The sequence below is a fragment of the Bolinopsis microptera genome, chromosome 10 (genome assembly GCF_026151205.1).
Source record: "Bolinopsis microptera isolate Bmic1 chromosome 10, MBARI_Bmic_1.0, whole genome shotgun sequence".
Lineage (NCBI taxonomy): Eukaryota > Metazoa > Ctenophora > Tentaculata > Lobata > Bolinopsidae > Bolinopsis > Bolinopsis microptera.
In genome coordinates this window covers 1,000,035-1,014,382 of record NC_087081.1, presented here as the reverse complement: position 1 = coordinate 1,014,382, position 14,348 = coordinate 1,000,035, and the positions used below count along the sequence as shown (strand labels likewise).

At 38.1% G+C, this 14,348-nt stretch overlaps 3 protein-coding genes across 5 annotated transcripts in view; all 3 read right to left on the bottom strand.

Moving 5' to 3' along the window:
* Positions 1 to 67: 67 nt before the first annotated feature.
* On the bottom strand, positions 68 to 3,057 carry LOC134822135 (protein Jumonji-like). The gene has a single exon (XM_063833045.1). The coding sequence runs from the start codon at positions 2,913 to 2,915 to the stop codon at positions 1,485 to 1,487; it is 1,431 nt and encodes a 476-aa protein (XP_063689115.1). The 5' UTR covers positions 2,916 to 3,057; the 3' UTR covers positions 68 to 1,484.
* LOC134822131 (glucose-6-phosphate exchanger SLC37A2-like) overlaps positions 68 to 14,348 on the bottom strand; it is a 104,507-nt gene continuing 90,226 nt past the window's right edge. The window contains exons 3-10 of one of the 3 annotated variants that reach the window (XM_063833042.1): positions 14,072 to 14,179; positions 13,695 to 13,864; positions 13,253 to 13,428; positions 12,794 to 13,023; positions 12,575 to 12,646; positions 12,215 to 12,361; positions 11,896 to 12,003; positions 11,210 to 11,444 (exon numbers count right to left, since the gene is read on the bottom strand). In XM_063833042.1, coding sequence (XP_063689112.1) covers positions 11,442 to 11,444; positions 11,896 to 12,003; positions 12,215 to 12,361; positions 12,575 to 12,646; positions 12,794 to 13,023; positions 13,253 to 13,428; positions 13,695 to 13,864; positions 14,072 to 14,179 — 1,014 coding nt within the window. In that variant the 3' untranslated portion in view covers positions 11,210 to 11,441. Of the gene's footprint in view, positions 4,522 to 5,663; positions 5,690 to 11,209; positions 11,445 to 11,854; positions 12,004 to 12,214; positions 12,362 to 12,574; positions 12,647 to 12,793; positions 13,024 to 13,252; positions 13,429 to 13,694; positions 13,865 to 14,071; positions 14,180 to 14,348 lie in introns of those variants that run through there. The other 2 variants (XM_063833041.1, XM_063833040.1) reach the window with 2 other exon arrangements.
* On the bottom strand, positions 6,196 to 10,908 carry LOC134822132 (cation channel sperm-associated protein 3-like). The gene is made up of 7 exons (XM_063833043.1): positions 10,225 to 10,908; positions 9,660 to 9,826; positions 8,512 to 8,706; positions 8,037 to 8,364; positions 7,572 to 7,782; positions 7,339 to 7,424; positions 6,196 to 6,634 (listed from the first exon to the last, which is right to left on the bottom strand). The coding sequence occupies exons 1-7, from the start codon at positions 10,795 to 10,797 to the stop codon at positions 6,470 to 6,472; spliced, it is 1,725 nt and encodes a 574-aa protein (XP_063689113.1). The 5' UTR covers positions 10,798 to 10,908; the 3' UTR covers positions 6,196 to 6,469.

The window sequence follows — 14,348 nt, the reverse complement described above, 5'->3', positions numbered from 1 at the left end:
TTAGTGAAACTTTCTTGTGGACGATCCTTTGATTTATGATGAGAAATAAACAAGGAAAACGCAATAATTTCAAGATTTTGATAAAAGAAAAATCGCAATACAATTAATGTTTGTACAATGATTCTGTTTAAATTTTACACTCACGCACATTTTAACTTTAAATCGTGATTACAATACAACATAACCCTTTTTCGTATCACTTAAATTTTTATAAGCTTGTGCAACACGATTCATTTTCTGTGGCAAATGCACTAAAATACATAACGTTTCGCGCAAATCATATTAAACAGTCAGCTCATATTTTGACAAAAACACTATACGATTGAGGAGGTAGCGTTCTTTAGAAACGAAATGTAACGGTCACTTTATTAACTGTGAGACTCTTTATCAGGCAATAGAACCAAAGGGCTCAACACAAGAGTTTAACTGTCAACGAAGCTATTAAATATTTTACTGATCAAAAATGGAATTATCAATTAAAAATGTATAAAATATAGAGCAAAAAAACAAATTCCGTTATTACTTTAACACAACAAAGAAGATCAGAAACACAAAAATTTTGTCACAATTGCATTTTCAGACTCGGAAAATTCAGCGATTTCTCACTTTACTTTTAAAATTCAATTAATACAATAAAGGGCTTTACAGAAAGATTCTTAGCCTTGGTTCAAACTTTAACTATCTGTGGCAATCTGATATTATTCAATATGAATGAGAGGTTAAAGAAGGAATGATATCTCTGAATATGTGGTCAAAAAATACCCAATTCCTGAACAATAAGAACTAAGCTAGCAACGAGATAAGAAACTTATGACATATAATTTAGTCCTTGCTTACAGATTTGAAATGTTACATAAATTCTGCAAAGATATGGAATCATGTCCATCCTTAACATAGGTGATAGGCTTTATCTTCGGAAAATTTTAATCAGGACTTGCAATCACTGCTTGCAGTTGCACAAGTGCGTTTTTAAGTATACATAATTCAATCACGAAAGATCACACTTAAGCCGCGCAATAAATGAGCGCCAAATCAACAGGTGATAACAACACGGCAACAATAAAGAAGAGTACTTACACTATATAACTAAACATTATCATAATTAGAGATCAATTGCTTTACAGTTCAAAGAAATGTATCGGGTTTAACTTCCTCCAACGGATTGTAGGAGATATCGAGATATTACCAGCTAGTGGCTTATCGATCAATACATTTGTAGTGCCTTATTCTGCCGGCCCTGACTATGACTGCTAAGAGCCTCAGCGACCGAGTTAAGTTCGTTAGAATAAAGTCCGATAAGAAAATGATAAATTCAGTCACATCATCATGAAATCAAAACTGGATGACTTTAAACCATCATCTCGACCGGGTTTATAGGGTTTATCAGTGCTAACGCTACCATGTGAGGTAAAACATGATCTGTCCCATACTATTAGTCAGGAGCACCACGTGACTAGGATTACCATATAAGGAGTGCCACGTGACTATAAAGTGTCAGGAGGCTGATAGGACTCCCAAAGAGCAGGACGTGGTTCAGGAAGGGAGGGAGGGCGAGGGACCGGCATAGCCATGTTGAAGGTGTACCTTTGAGGGTGAACCAGCATTGAGGGTATGATGGGAGAGGCAAGCTGAGGTTTGATAGCGATAGGTTTAGGTAGAGGAGTGATGGGAGTGTTGGTGTAGGTTGGACTGGGAGGGTACCGGGTGTAAGCGAGAGGTTGGGTGGGAATGATAAGACGCAGCCCCTTGTCTGACTGACCAGCAGTAGCTTCCTCAGGACTAGGAGGGCACACGGGGGAGGCCTGGTGAGCAGGTGAACGGGGCGCACAGCTAGGTGGTGTGTTCGTGGGTTTTGCAGGCTCTGATTTGGAAACTATCGGAGAGGGTGTCATCTGGGGTCGACACACTGACCTGGCCAGAGACTGGACTGGGTGTACTATACTCCGTTTTGGGTGGAGTCGTTTTTCAAGGGTGCTGAGCATACGTTTGATTACTGCATCAGATACTTTGCATTCCAGCAAACCGGTAGTGATGTGAGATGAATGTTTTAGACAGAAAGCTGGTTGTTTCTTGGTAGTCTTCGATTTCTTCTCCTTCATCTTTGAGGGCACGCCCTCAGTAAGTTTACATGCTTTAACAGAAGAGAGATGACAAATGGTCTGACAATTTTCACAGAACATATCACTGGACTCCAGAATAAGAGATGCAGTAGGAAGAGTGCACTTCTTTCTATCTTCCAGCTCATCCTTTAGAACGGAGATCAAGTAGGGTTCTGCAGCTCTCAGGGCACGCTCGTTCAAAGAGTCGTGTCGTTTTATTACGTCGATTATAATTTGAGGAATGTTCAGGGGTGGTCTTAACTTCCAATCTTGGTACAATTTCAAACTGTCTGAGCCATGGTGGAGCCACTCTTCAGTTGCAAAGTTCACCGCTTCGTTAACGTTGAGGCCGAGACTGAAGTGGGCGATGTAAGATTTAGGAGCAGTGATAATGAACTCGCCAGGTTTCTGGACAGCTCTGACCACTTTGATATCTTTAGCAATGAATTCAGCAGGAGGGATAAGAACACAGTTAGGGTCGAGGATGTGGTTACCGTTAACAAGACGGGGAACGATATCGTGGAGGGCTGACAAGAATTTCCGGCTATCGGAAGCTGGGCAAGCGTACCAAATACGAGGGTGACTGAAGTGGTTGTAAGAGATGAGTGGCAGGAAGTGGGGTTCAACATGCCATCCAGATGCTGAGAAGAGAGAACAAAACTCCAGTCTAGGCTGAGTAACAAACTTGACATCCGGCAGGAATCCCATCACTCCGTCGGGGAGGTGTCGGAGATTGGTCAAGTTCCAGTCGCTTTGTGAGATATGACGGGGCTCGTACGCAGGAAATCCACTACCATGTGTCATAGTGGACTCCATACCTTTGGGGGACACGAAATACTCCTCAGACGAACACACAAGGTTCCAGAACTCCAGCTCCAGAGATGTTGCAGAGGCGACTCCGTCAGGAGGGAACTTGTTCTTGCGAGCGTGAGCATCATGCCGCCTCAGAGCTTGCAGCGTCATCCTTCTTTCCAATGTCCTCGATCTCATCATTTACTTCAATGTCGTCTATTTTGAGCTTATCTTTCTCCTCGTCTGACAACAAGTCGTATGAGAGGAGGTATTTACAGTAAACATCTTCTAACTGCTCGTTACGTTCTGCCACTTGAGCGATGCCCAACGCATCACCAATCTTGGACCACTTATTCTTGTCAATAACGACTTGAAGACCGCCATTTTTCTTCATCAGCCATGAAAACCGGGCCAAGTCAACAACCATGGTTCCAATTTGAGGGAGCCCTTTCCACTCAAAACCGTGATCGTTGATGAGATGAGATTTGATCTGTCTCAATACTGTAGTACTAGGACCAGATCGGTGGCAAATCCTGTGAACCTCCTGTCTCTTCATAGTGAACCTCAAATCATCTGATAGTACGTGTGGTGTTTTCCAAGCAAGTGGAGGTACAACTTTACACATTCCATTTGATAACAGTTGAGAAGTTATCTTTTCCAGGTAAGCGTGGAAATTTTTAAATTCTTCTCCAGTCGGTCGGAACACAGGAGCCGAGTCAAGGACGGAATTATCAGTGTGATCCGCAGAGGACCTCAGCTTGGCGTTGTAGTAGTTCTGAGTCAGTTTCCGTTTCTTGGCAGAGTTATTCCGTTTTGTACGTGATTGGCTAGACGGTTGTCGTGTTTTGTCCGTTTTTGTGTCGTTGTCCTCGGTCGGGGTTTCGTCAAAATCAAAAACTTTAAAGTCCTCACCATCTTCTGGAGAGGAATCCTCGCTTTCTGCGATAACTAAGGAATCTTCGTCTCCGCTGAAATGTCTCCATTCTGTTTTTTTGGGTACAGTGCTGCGTAAACAGAGGTAGTCCACAAACTCCTCGGTTTTTGGGGTGTCGTCGCAATCTTCTGATGCTGGTAGGGTAGGTGCGCGTTTTGGGGTAGCTTTTCTCTTAGCTGGAACTTTTCTACCGTTCGCTGTTACGGAAGCAAACTTTCGTTGTGGTTTGACTATGACGGGTTCCCCCGATATCGACTTTTGTCGGATGATGGATTTTTTGCGCTTCGTTTTAGGATTTTTGGAATCTTCAACTTCGTGAGTGTTGCTCGAGGGATCTTCTGGTTGGGATTCGGGGTCGGGTTTAACTTTCTTCGCTTCAACCGCTTTCTTCTCTTTTGGTTTCCCTTTGGGTCTGCCTCGTCCCCGCTTTACTTCTGGTGGTTTTACTTCTGGCTCAGTTTTCTGTTTTACTTCTGGCTCAGTTTTCTGTTTTACTTCTGGCTCAGTTTTCTGTTTTTCTTCTGGTGCGGTATTTTGTTTCTTTGGTTCGGGTTGTGGATCTGGTTCAGGTTGTGGATCTGATTCTACTAAGGATGCTTTTAGTGCTGCACTAAGCTGTTTCTCTTCATCTCTGCCTAAACAATCATACGTATCAACAAACATACGTTTCCGTTGCGGCCGACTTGATCTCCGAGCCTGAAATAGATAGAAATTTGTAGAACATAATTTTGTAATGCTCACTAATTTGTCATAATGAAAGCTGATTAACAAGTTTGTTGTGGAGAATCAAATAAGAGCTAAGGTATTTCCAGGCGTGTTTATTTGACGGATGTAGGGCAGAGAACTGATTCCTAACAAGTGATAAACGATAATGTACACATTCGGGGGTTGCTCGTCAAGCAGAAGTGCGATCGGTCGACGGTAAATAAATATAATATACGCGCACAAATTCTCGCGCGAAAAAGAAGATGCTTTTAACGTGAAAATGGCAAATTTCAGCTAGTTGCAGAAGCGTAAAAAGCTGTTAAAGGTTGAGTAACTGACAATGTTTTTCACGAACACATGTTTTAAAACGTTTTCCTCTTCCCAATTTCACATACTCCATTCCAGCCTCTCAAATCTGTCAACTATCAGTAATTAGCCAATAAAATTTGTCAGTCAGGACTGTTGGGAAGAATCTTCATACTCCAGGATCATCAGTCAAGAGCCTGCCTTATATTTTAGGATGTTTATTTTCAAGAAAATGCTTGAAGACCGCCCCTAACATGGACAGTTCTAAAGTAACGAAGATTGTTGACTGTTTCTGTAACATACTGGTAAATGGTGTATAACTGCCATCTTTTCATATTAATTGTATTTTTTAATCAGTCTTCGGTTGTCACGAAGATTCTAGCCTTTTCATATTTTGTGAAATTGACGATAATATTGAATGCAGTTAGTTTGTTGATCATGTTAATAGTGAATATTGCACTACATAAGTTGAATAGCGGATAGCTTCAATACGCTGTCAACGAGGCTTTGTAAACTGTAGTTTGTGGTATGTTATGGTCCAAAGAGAAAACACTCCGGCTAACTATCTGTATCAAAATCTACCCTCACACAAACGTTAGTTATCCAAACCATGACCTAAGCTAAACCCCAAGGGCCCAGTTATACCCCAATACTCGCTCACCAACATTCTTCACCGGCAGCTCTAATACCAGCATATACTAGAAGTATCTATAAATAGATTTAGCCGGGTTGATGTTTATGGTGCTCACGCTTTCTGTCCAAACAATGCATTGCACGACGCACAACTGAAAAGAATAGAAATTGTAATTTTCAAGTAAAGTACTCACATTTGGTGCCGGTTGAGCCATTATGCCTAAAACAGTTTTAAAGTTAAGGTGTGGAAAAAACAAACTACCGGAACGAAACCTTATTCAACAATAAACAGTTTGTCAAATGGAAGACTAATAAAAATCGCTGAATTTTTAGTTTGCATGTGGAAAGTATGTCAATGTGGAAAGTATGTCAATTAGATTCATTTTAACTTGGTTGTTTAGGCCAATAGATTTAAGATAATTTTTCCCATTTTTAAACTTTAGTAGATATATTTTTGATGATGTGTGATGATGTTTGTGTCATTATATTTTGATTTGATTTGATTTGATTTGCACGGGTAGTCAAGATATACAGCTGTCCTTCACCAATAAATTTTACAAAGTCAATGTAAGAGATACCGTCACATGTCAAATAGAAGTTATTTAAAAGTTATAACATATTTTTAGCAGTTGCTACGATTGGTTGGTTCAAGGCAATTCAGAGTCAAAACAGATGTTATCCATTTGAATAACAATTTCATTTGGCAGCAGTGAAACAAACAACACATAAATAATATTAATATTAACATAAACTTATATTACATAAGCTATTCGACATCCATTATCAAAAATGTAATACTAACCCTCTACTAGCTAGGACTCTATCTCTTGAATTCAATATTAGAGTTAATCAAAACGTTGAATTACTAGCAAAAAATGATAGAATTGAAGCATTTCGTTTTATTGTTATTTTCTCATTATACACAGAAGTTGAGCTGGATAAAACTGCAATATTGAGACTCTGTCAATAAACCCTTTGAAATGAGCCCGAACAACGATTCCTAACCTAACTTTGATTTTCTCCGAAATATTGAAAGTCTGGGAGCATTCAATTTATTGGGAGCATTCAAATTATCATTTCTTTTCATACTGATAGTGCTACTTTTGCGTGTTTTCCCTCCCGTTGAGAATGTTCGTGTTAGATACTCCAGTCCGGTCAGTTTGTGCTGAAAATAAAGCTAAGTTTGGTATGGGTAACAAAATATGTGGGTAAATCGCAAAATATGTGTGGTAAATCTCGTCTAAAATGTCGTCTAGACAAACGTAGTTTCAAGTTATAAAGTTTCAGTTGTTTCTTCATTCTTCAACTGTACTCATTAGTTAAATCTGGACTGTCTAGTTTGGTTTGTGTTGGTAAAAATCAAATCATGGTGTTAATAGCGGGAGAAGTAGTGTCACATGATATTCAATGTCAATTGTCACGTGATATTTGTCTTGCAGCTGATTGGTTCAGGAGTGGGAAATGTAGATTTTCACGTGTCAAAACATTCATGTAACACTTCCTTGTAATGGTATTTGAGCAATGAATAGTTTCATAAAAAACAGAAACTTTGTTGTTTTCAACAAGTTTTAACAGGGGAATTTAAGAAACCTTTCAAGTTGCACAAAAAACAAAATATTACAAAAAATGTTTTAAGTAAGTTTGGCTGTTTGGGTTTTTTAATAGCTGCTTTTCAGGAATTGTAGTGATCCTTCTTCAAATGAGGATTTTTGTCAAGTCTATACTGTACAAATTTTTAAGAAGACTAATTTGAGAGGAATTTGAATTTCCCGAAATTGTTCTATTCTTCCCGAAATATGTAGATATTAAAAGGAAAAATTGAACTTTAGCTAGTTTCGAGAAAGAAGAATTTGTCACTTCTTCAGTTACCTTGACAACGTATCGCATATCTGTTGTAATACTGACTTTTCTTCGGTCCACTTCACTAAGACTGCAAACGGGGGCAATAGATTCTACTGAAATAAAATTTAAGGTAAACTGGTGCAAAACGATAAAATACCGAGGAATGACTTAAATTCCTCATCAGGGTAACTGATAGTTTAGGGGGAGTTTCCACCAAAATAATAACCAAAAAAGTAAATAATATTCTTTCTGGCACCTACCCATGCTTCGTTGCAAATAGAGACACTTCCGATTACTCTTTATCGACCTGGACAACTCTTTACAAACAGTATCCATCCACAGGATATTAGTTTTCAAGTCGCTCTTCACCACAAAATCTCGTTTTTGAAGAGAGTAGTAGAAATCTGTTGCTACTTCGTTGAAATTACATTCACCGTTTATAAATCTAGTATTGCTCATCAACCGCTTGACCTGAAGATAAATTAATATAAAGTTTAGAACCAGCAATGTTTATTTACGTCCAAGGAAAGGGCTAGGGGGACAGATAATTAAAAAGGGGGTTGTGGAGACAAATAGTCTAATGTGAGATTTCAGGTTTTAATTAAACATATAATTAATTTGTTATTTATAAGTCAATAAACTTTACTTACAGAGTTGGTTTCCTAAGGGTCATGTACCAATAACTAATACAATGTTATTCTTTAAAAATCATATTGTTGACTAACCTCTCTCCTTGACCTCTTCCAATATTCTTTCTTTCTATCGTGAACAAGAATCCCTCTCTCCATCTCCTCCTTAGCCTTGAAATCATTAGAAGAACTCTGAATATTAGTGATGATAACAGCAATGAACAAGTTAGCCGTGATGAAATGCCCGAAGAAGAGGAATGTAACAATGTAAGCGCGAGAGTATGCGAGAGAGTGACCACCCTCGTAAACCAGTTCCTCGATGAATTTCCACCAGCTGTCTGCTGTGACCACGGTGAATAGTGTCAGGAACACTGCCGATAGACTCCCCCACGTTTCTAGGATCCGCTCGTTTACAGCGCCGTACCTTGGGGTGGGTGTTTCTTAAACCACATTTCTTGGTAAAAGGTTATTGGTTTTCGCAGAACATCTACTGTTTTAACTTAAGTCATATTTAGCTAAATTTTCAATCCATGAAACCTCCTTAGATTATCAAAAATTCTGTATTTCTCACCCGAAGAAGTAAAATCCCATAACACCGAACGCGAAGAGCAGCAAAATGAGCAGGAGAATCACGTCAACAATTAGCTCTTTGAGAGTTTTTACCAGTGCAGAGGCTATAACCTGGACCCCCGGTAGAAAGTTCACGATCTTTAGTGCTCGGAAAGCTCTCAGTGATCTCATGGCACTGGCTAGTTTGTTGTTGCCCCTGGAATCGCAAAATAATTTTAATTTAAGAACTTATTCCCTACCTCATTCCTATACTAAATTCAAGTCTCATCTGCCCACAAACTTCGTACAATTTGTACCCTTCGTACAATAACTACTCCCTAAGTGTAAAGTGGCCAGAATTAACACAGTTTGGATATATTAACAGTGTCTACTTTAATACTATCTGTTAATTAGCGCTTCAAAGTAACAGGTGCTTCTGTTCAGGGGGGGGGGTTCTGTTGGGGGGGGGGGGTTCTGTTGGGGGGGGGGGGGGGGGTTCTGTTGGGGGGGGGGGGTTCTGTTCCAGCCCTTTAAATTCCCATTCTTTGTGTTGCACCATCGAAGGAAATTATTGTTGTACATAAAACGTAAACCTGTCTAGGCTATTACTTGTCTAGGATGGGACTTACGAAACTTTAATATGAGCAGTTCTGCAGAAATATAGTACAGGGTATTTTGTCTTTTTATGGAGTTACATTTAAGGGATCTCGACAGTACTGCAAATCTCCCATATAAAGTTCGAACGTATAATACGAATCCCTTCCATCAATATACGTATGTATAATATTCACAACTTTGGCAAATAGGTACAATCCCGACCGGCTATTAACCGGTCTAATAGCCGGTTAATAGCTAGTCGGTACCTATTTGCCCGTAACTTCTTCTAAAACTGTTTAGGATGCAACCTAATGTCATGATATTTTTGAACTTATTAGCAATTAGAATGTTAGCTCGCTTCATAAGCATGTCATCTTCGTTCCAAAACTTTTTATGTCCTATGCATAGTGCATACACTCCTTGATAGTTATCTTGATCTAGTATCTTTGTTTCACACAATAGAGCATACGTTTTGTGGTTTATCCACTGGGCTTAGATTTTGTGTTTAAGCTACCAAATTTTATTATTATTATTTTTAAAACTGAAAGACTATAAAACAAAGTTGAAACTTACTGAGCAGACGTGGAAGCCAATAACACGTCAACGTAAGCGAGGATTAGAATTGAGAAGTCAAAAATGTTGTATAAGGACAACCAGTAGCGTGACCTGTCCGCGTAGAACTTGATGGCAAACTCAAACGTGTAGATAGCTGTGAAGATGTCGCTTAACATCGCAAACAACTGAAATATTTGTAGCACCATGTTACGTTTATTAATACTCATGGTCAATGGCTTACTTTTAAGGCTTTTAGGTACTTTTAATGCAACATGCTAAGGAGAGCGTTGCATGGAATTGTTGATAAGTTAATCGAAGGTAAATATTATGTACCAAACATAAAGTTAACTGTATTTGTTACATTTATTGAGGTAAATTAAAAAATCCTATGTAATAAGTATACCTCACAAACACCGTCAACCATAATATGCAATTTATGTAATATTTGTATCATGTATGTAAATTTTGTAATTTGTAATTGACGTCATACTCTATAATACTCATTCCCTAAATTCTACAATCTTTATCCTACAATTAATTATTCAACGTATCACACACGGCTAAGTAGAATAAAGTAAAATACCTCATAATATTTGTAAATATCAGTAGTTTCGTTCTGAAAGGCAATACTCATAACGTTGACCAGGATCACGAACAACATCAATCGATTGAAGGGCTTTGAATGAGTCATTTTGAGAGCAAAGTACCGAAACGAATGATCTTGGTTGCGTATTGCATTACTTTCAGCCATTAGAATATGTGCACTAATCTCCTTCCTTGCTGCCATAATTTCCTCCACAGACTGTGAAACATTGCTGTTGAATAACTCCGTAAGAGTCTGCCTCCTAGTTTTAACGGGTGGAATTGAATCGTGACGAAATCTGACTGTAGGAAGATTTACTGCTTGGGGTTCCACAGGGTAACTATCCAGCTCCTCGTCCGTCAAACACGACTTTGTTGTGTGTATCGGTGTAAGAACAGTGTCATTCTCTCTAATTTGCTTCAAATGCTCTGAAACTAGAGGGGATGTGTTAGGAGGTAAAGTTTCAGAGGGCAGTGTTCTGGGAGACACTAGAGTGGGTGTGTGAGTGGAGAGGTCGAGTGTGGGGGACGCAGAGGAGGTGTTTTGTTTGGTTTGTAGGGGTCTGTTATCCATGATTTACAATGAACCATCGTGAAGTGATTGTGCTATGCCATGAGATCTTTTCAGATCCAGTGCAGTGACCATGTGATACCTAGGATGATTTTAATAGTGAGCGATTTTTCTGTAGCTTTAAAAGATATAACCATAATTTCGAAGTGCAAGGCAAATATAGATGAAGTTATAATATTTAAATCTTTGTCCTTTGTTTTGTGCTTTGTTTTGTAATAAAAGCATTTAGGTGGTTTTTTAAAAGCAATCTGTAGCTTTCATGGTGCAGATATTTTAAAATATATATGCAAAATTTCTAGTATAAACAGAAAAGTGAAGGGTTTCAAAGAATAAAATTGAATGAGATTCAATGATATAATAGAATATTAACTTAGTTTGAGATTTTGACAATTATGGATACGAACAAGAAAACACAGATTCTGATATTTATCTACTTAGAGAAGCACATACACAACTTATTATAAGATTAATGATTAACCTTTGTCCCAACTTCCAATATCAATTCAAAAGTCATTAAATTAAAGATAAAGATGCAATAACACCGGCATGTGGACATTTTGTATTATCACTTCAGACATCCTAAGTCCTAACACATCCAAATGCTTTTTATTAAGATCAGAGCACCTATTATGCCAGATATGAACGTCTCACTGAAAAAATGTGCCGATCAATTACCCAACTTGACAAAAAATACCAAGCATCAACATCGACAAAATCAAGGAATGCATTCAAAACAAGATAGCTGACCTCTCAATTTCAAAGCAGTTTCATTCAACGAATGTATTTCAGCAGTCATAAACATAATGAAACATTACCCTGTGCAACCAAAAGGTTATGCTGAAATTTTGTCCGACGAAAGTGCGAATTTTAGAGGACAGCTATATTATTTGCCTAAGGGGCAAAGGCACCAGCTATAGTCCCCAGTCTTTAAGTGCGAATTTTAGAGGACAGCTATATTATTTGCGTAAGGGGCAAAGGCACCAGCTATAGTCCCCAGTCTTTAAGTGCGAATTTTAGAGGACAGCTATATTATTTGCGTAAGGGGCAAAGGCACCAGTTAAACTACAGTCCCCAGTCCCTGGCACTAGAGATTGGTTTTACCTGTATGCGCTGCGCGCTGTAACACTCTTGTTGTTGTGAGTGAGCGGTACAGTTACAATCGTCAAATTCGCAACCACAAGACGATAACCAACACCTCATGAATATGTTCTGAAGTGGGAAGAGGAAGTTTTAATGAAAGTGGAAATGGTAATGGTGATGGTTATGACAATGACACTTATTTTAGCAGTGGAAAAAATTACTAACGAAGAATTGTTACAGTCACTTATAAAATATTCAAATCACAATTACTGACAGGAATAATAGCTCATGGTAATTATAAAATGTATAATAAAGATATAAAACAGGAATGTGAACTCACAGGAATGTCAGCCTGATGCTGTACTCCATTTCTCCTCGATGGTCTATTCAAGAATGACCCGCTATTATTACCTTCCATAATTGTTTCATTTTCATCCCCTGCTTGCCCTGCCATCTTAGTCATAATTTCTCCCAATGTCGTGCAGTTCTGCATTTAAAAAATAGGTGGTGGATTCATTCTTATAACTTTATAAGATTTATGCAACTATTTAATGGCATTGATCGGTTAACAATCGGTGGTCATAAAATGAACTTTACGAAGTATTGAGAAATCCGTCAGTCCAAACTAGTACATACCTACATAACTACATTCCAAGCTAGTACATACGAGTAACTTCAAGTTCGCTTCTAGTGAGCTTACCTCGTGATTTAAGTTGATAATCTTCAATGAACTTTTTTGCTGTCTGTCAAGCTCTTGAAGGAAAGCCCCTATCTGAAAAATAATGCCACTTTGAATTTTAATGAGAATGGCAACAAAAGCGTTTACTGATTTAACCAGTTACTCTTACGGAGTTGGGCAAACTGGCATTTTAATGAGCTCTGAATGGAAAGATTTCATCGTAATCTATAAATAACATACCCAAAGTGGCACCAAAACGACCTTCCCTTTGTGGACAGTAAACTCATCCTTTCTCATGTACTTGTACATTCCTATCACATGCTTCCTGAAAGTCTCGCTCTCATGTTTGCTTTTCTGATTTTTTAGCATTCTTTGGATGTCAGTGGCTTGCTGCGATTCAACACGAATTTTCCTCTTATCCAAGTCCATCTTGTGCTTGGTTTCTTTTTTTATTTCATAGGCTGATGTAGCTGAACAATAATAGAAGGTAGTTGAGGTATTGTATATATAATATATTGTATAGTTGAGACAGTTAGATCAGTTTTATTATTGCATCTATCAGAACTAGATTATGATTTCGATCGGTTATTTCAAAATACTTCGTGGATAATTAATTTGTAATAACACAAAATATAAATCACAACAACTTGTCATAAAGAAGGTTTAAAAAAGGAAAAAAAGAAAACAATTTCGTCTTACCCTTGTCTATCTGCCCAATTATGACAGCGACAAACAAGTTGGAGAATACGAAATGTCCTATGAAGAGGAACAATATGATGTAGGCTCTACTCCAGGACATGGCGGGAACAGGTGTGACATGGTTCAACTCCAACTCTATTGTTGGCCACCCTTCTGCTGTCACCAGCACAAACAGGCTGAAACATACCATGATGATAATAAATTGAAGTTAAATAATGTACCACTATTAAGATAAAACTTAAGATACTCAGCCAGTGTTTAATCTATTCATCCCAGAAATGCACTCGAATAATAGGTAAGGACTGTATGCTTGAAATGTTTGCTCATAGAGTTTGAATTTTGAGAGGTGCATAAATATTTAGGATATTTTTTTTTCAGAGCAGCATTATGTCTTTTTAATAAACAATACTTCGTATCATACATGAAAAACTTATGAATTCACCTCAGAAAAGCGCTACTGAGCTTATCCCAGTCATTTGGATGATTGTTAAGTTCAGTGTATCCAAACATGTAGTAACCCATAATCCCAAAAACAAACATTATGATTGATAACAAGGTCATGATGTGAAGGAAAGATGTGCGGAGGGTAGTTAAAAGTGCAGTTACTATGACCTGCAATGGTTTCTTTTATTGGTGGTAATTGGGAAAATTTCGAAATTAAATATATTATATAGAGCGTGTTAGCGTGTATGACAAGAAATAAAAGTGTAAAAGTAAATATAATTAAATAAGCTTGAACAGGAACACGCCACAACAGTCTTTGTATTAGATATTTTACACAACAAGTAGGTATAGTACCTACGGCCTACAAAGGAATACCTGGAGGCCTCCTATAAATGAGACGGATCGGAGAGGTCTTAGCGCTCTTACTGATCTCAAAACTTTGAATGCCCCAATGTTCTGTGATCCAGCTTTGACCATTACAATCTGAAAAAATAGGATAGGTATACACTGCCCCTTTTTATAATTTCAGAATTTATGGTGAGTGAGTTGTCATTAAATTTCATGGCAAAGGCGGAGGGTCGATAACAATTATCTGATATGAATTAATATTAATAATTACGTATGTTAAAAAGTTGGAATTGCATTGAGTGAT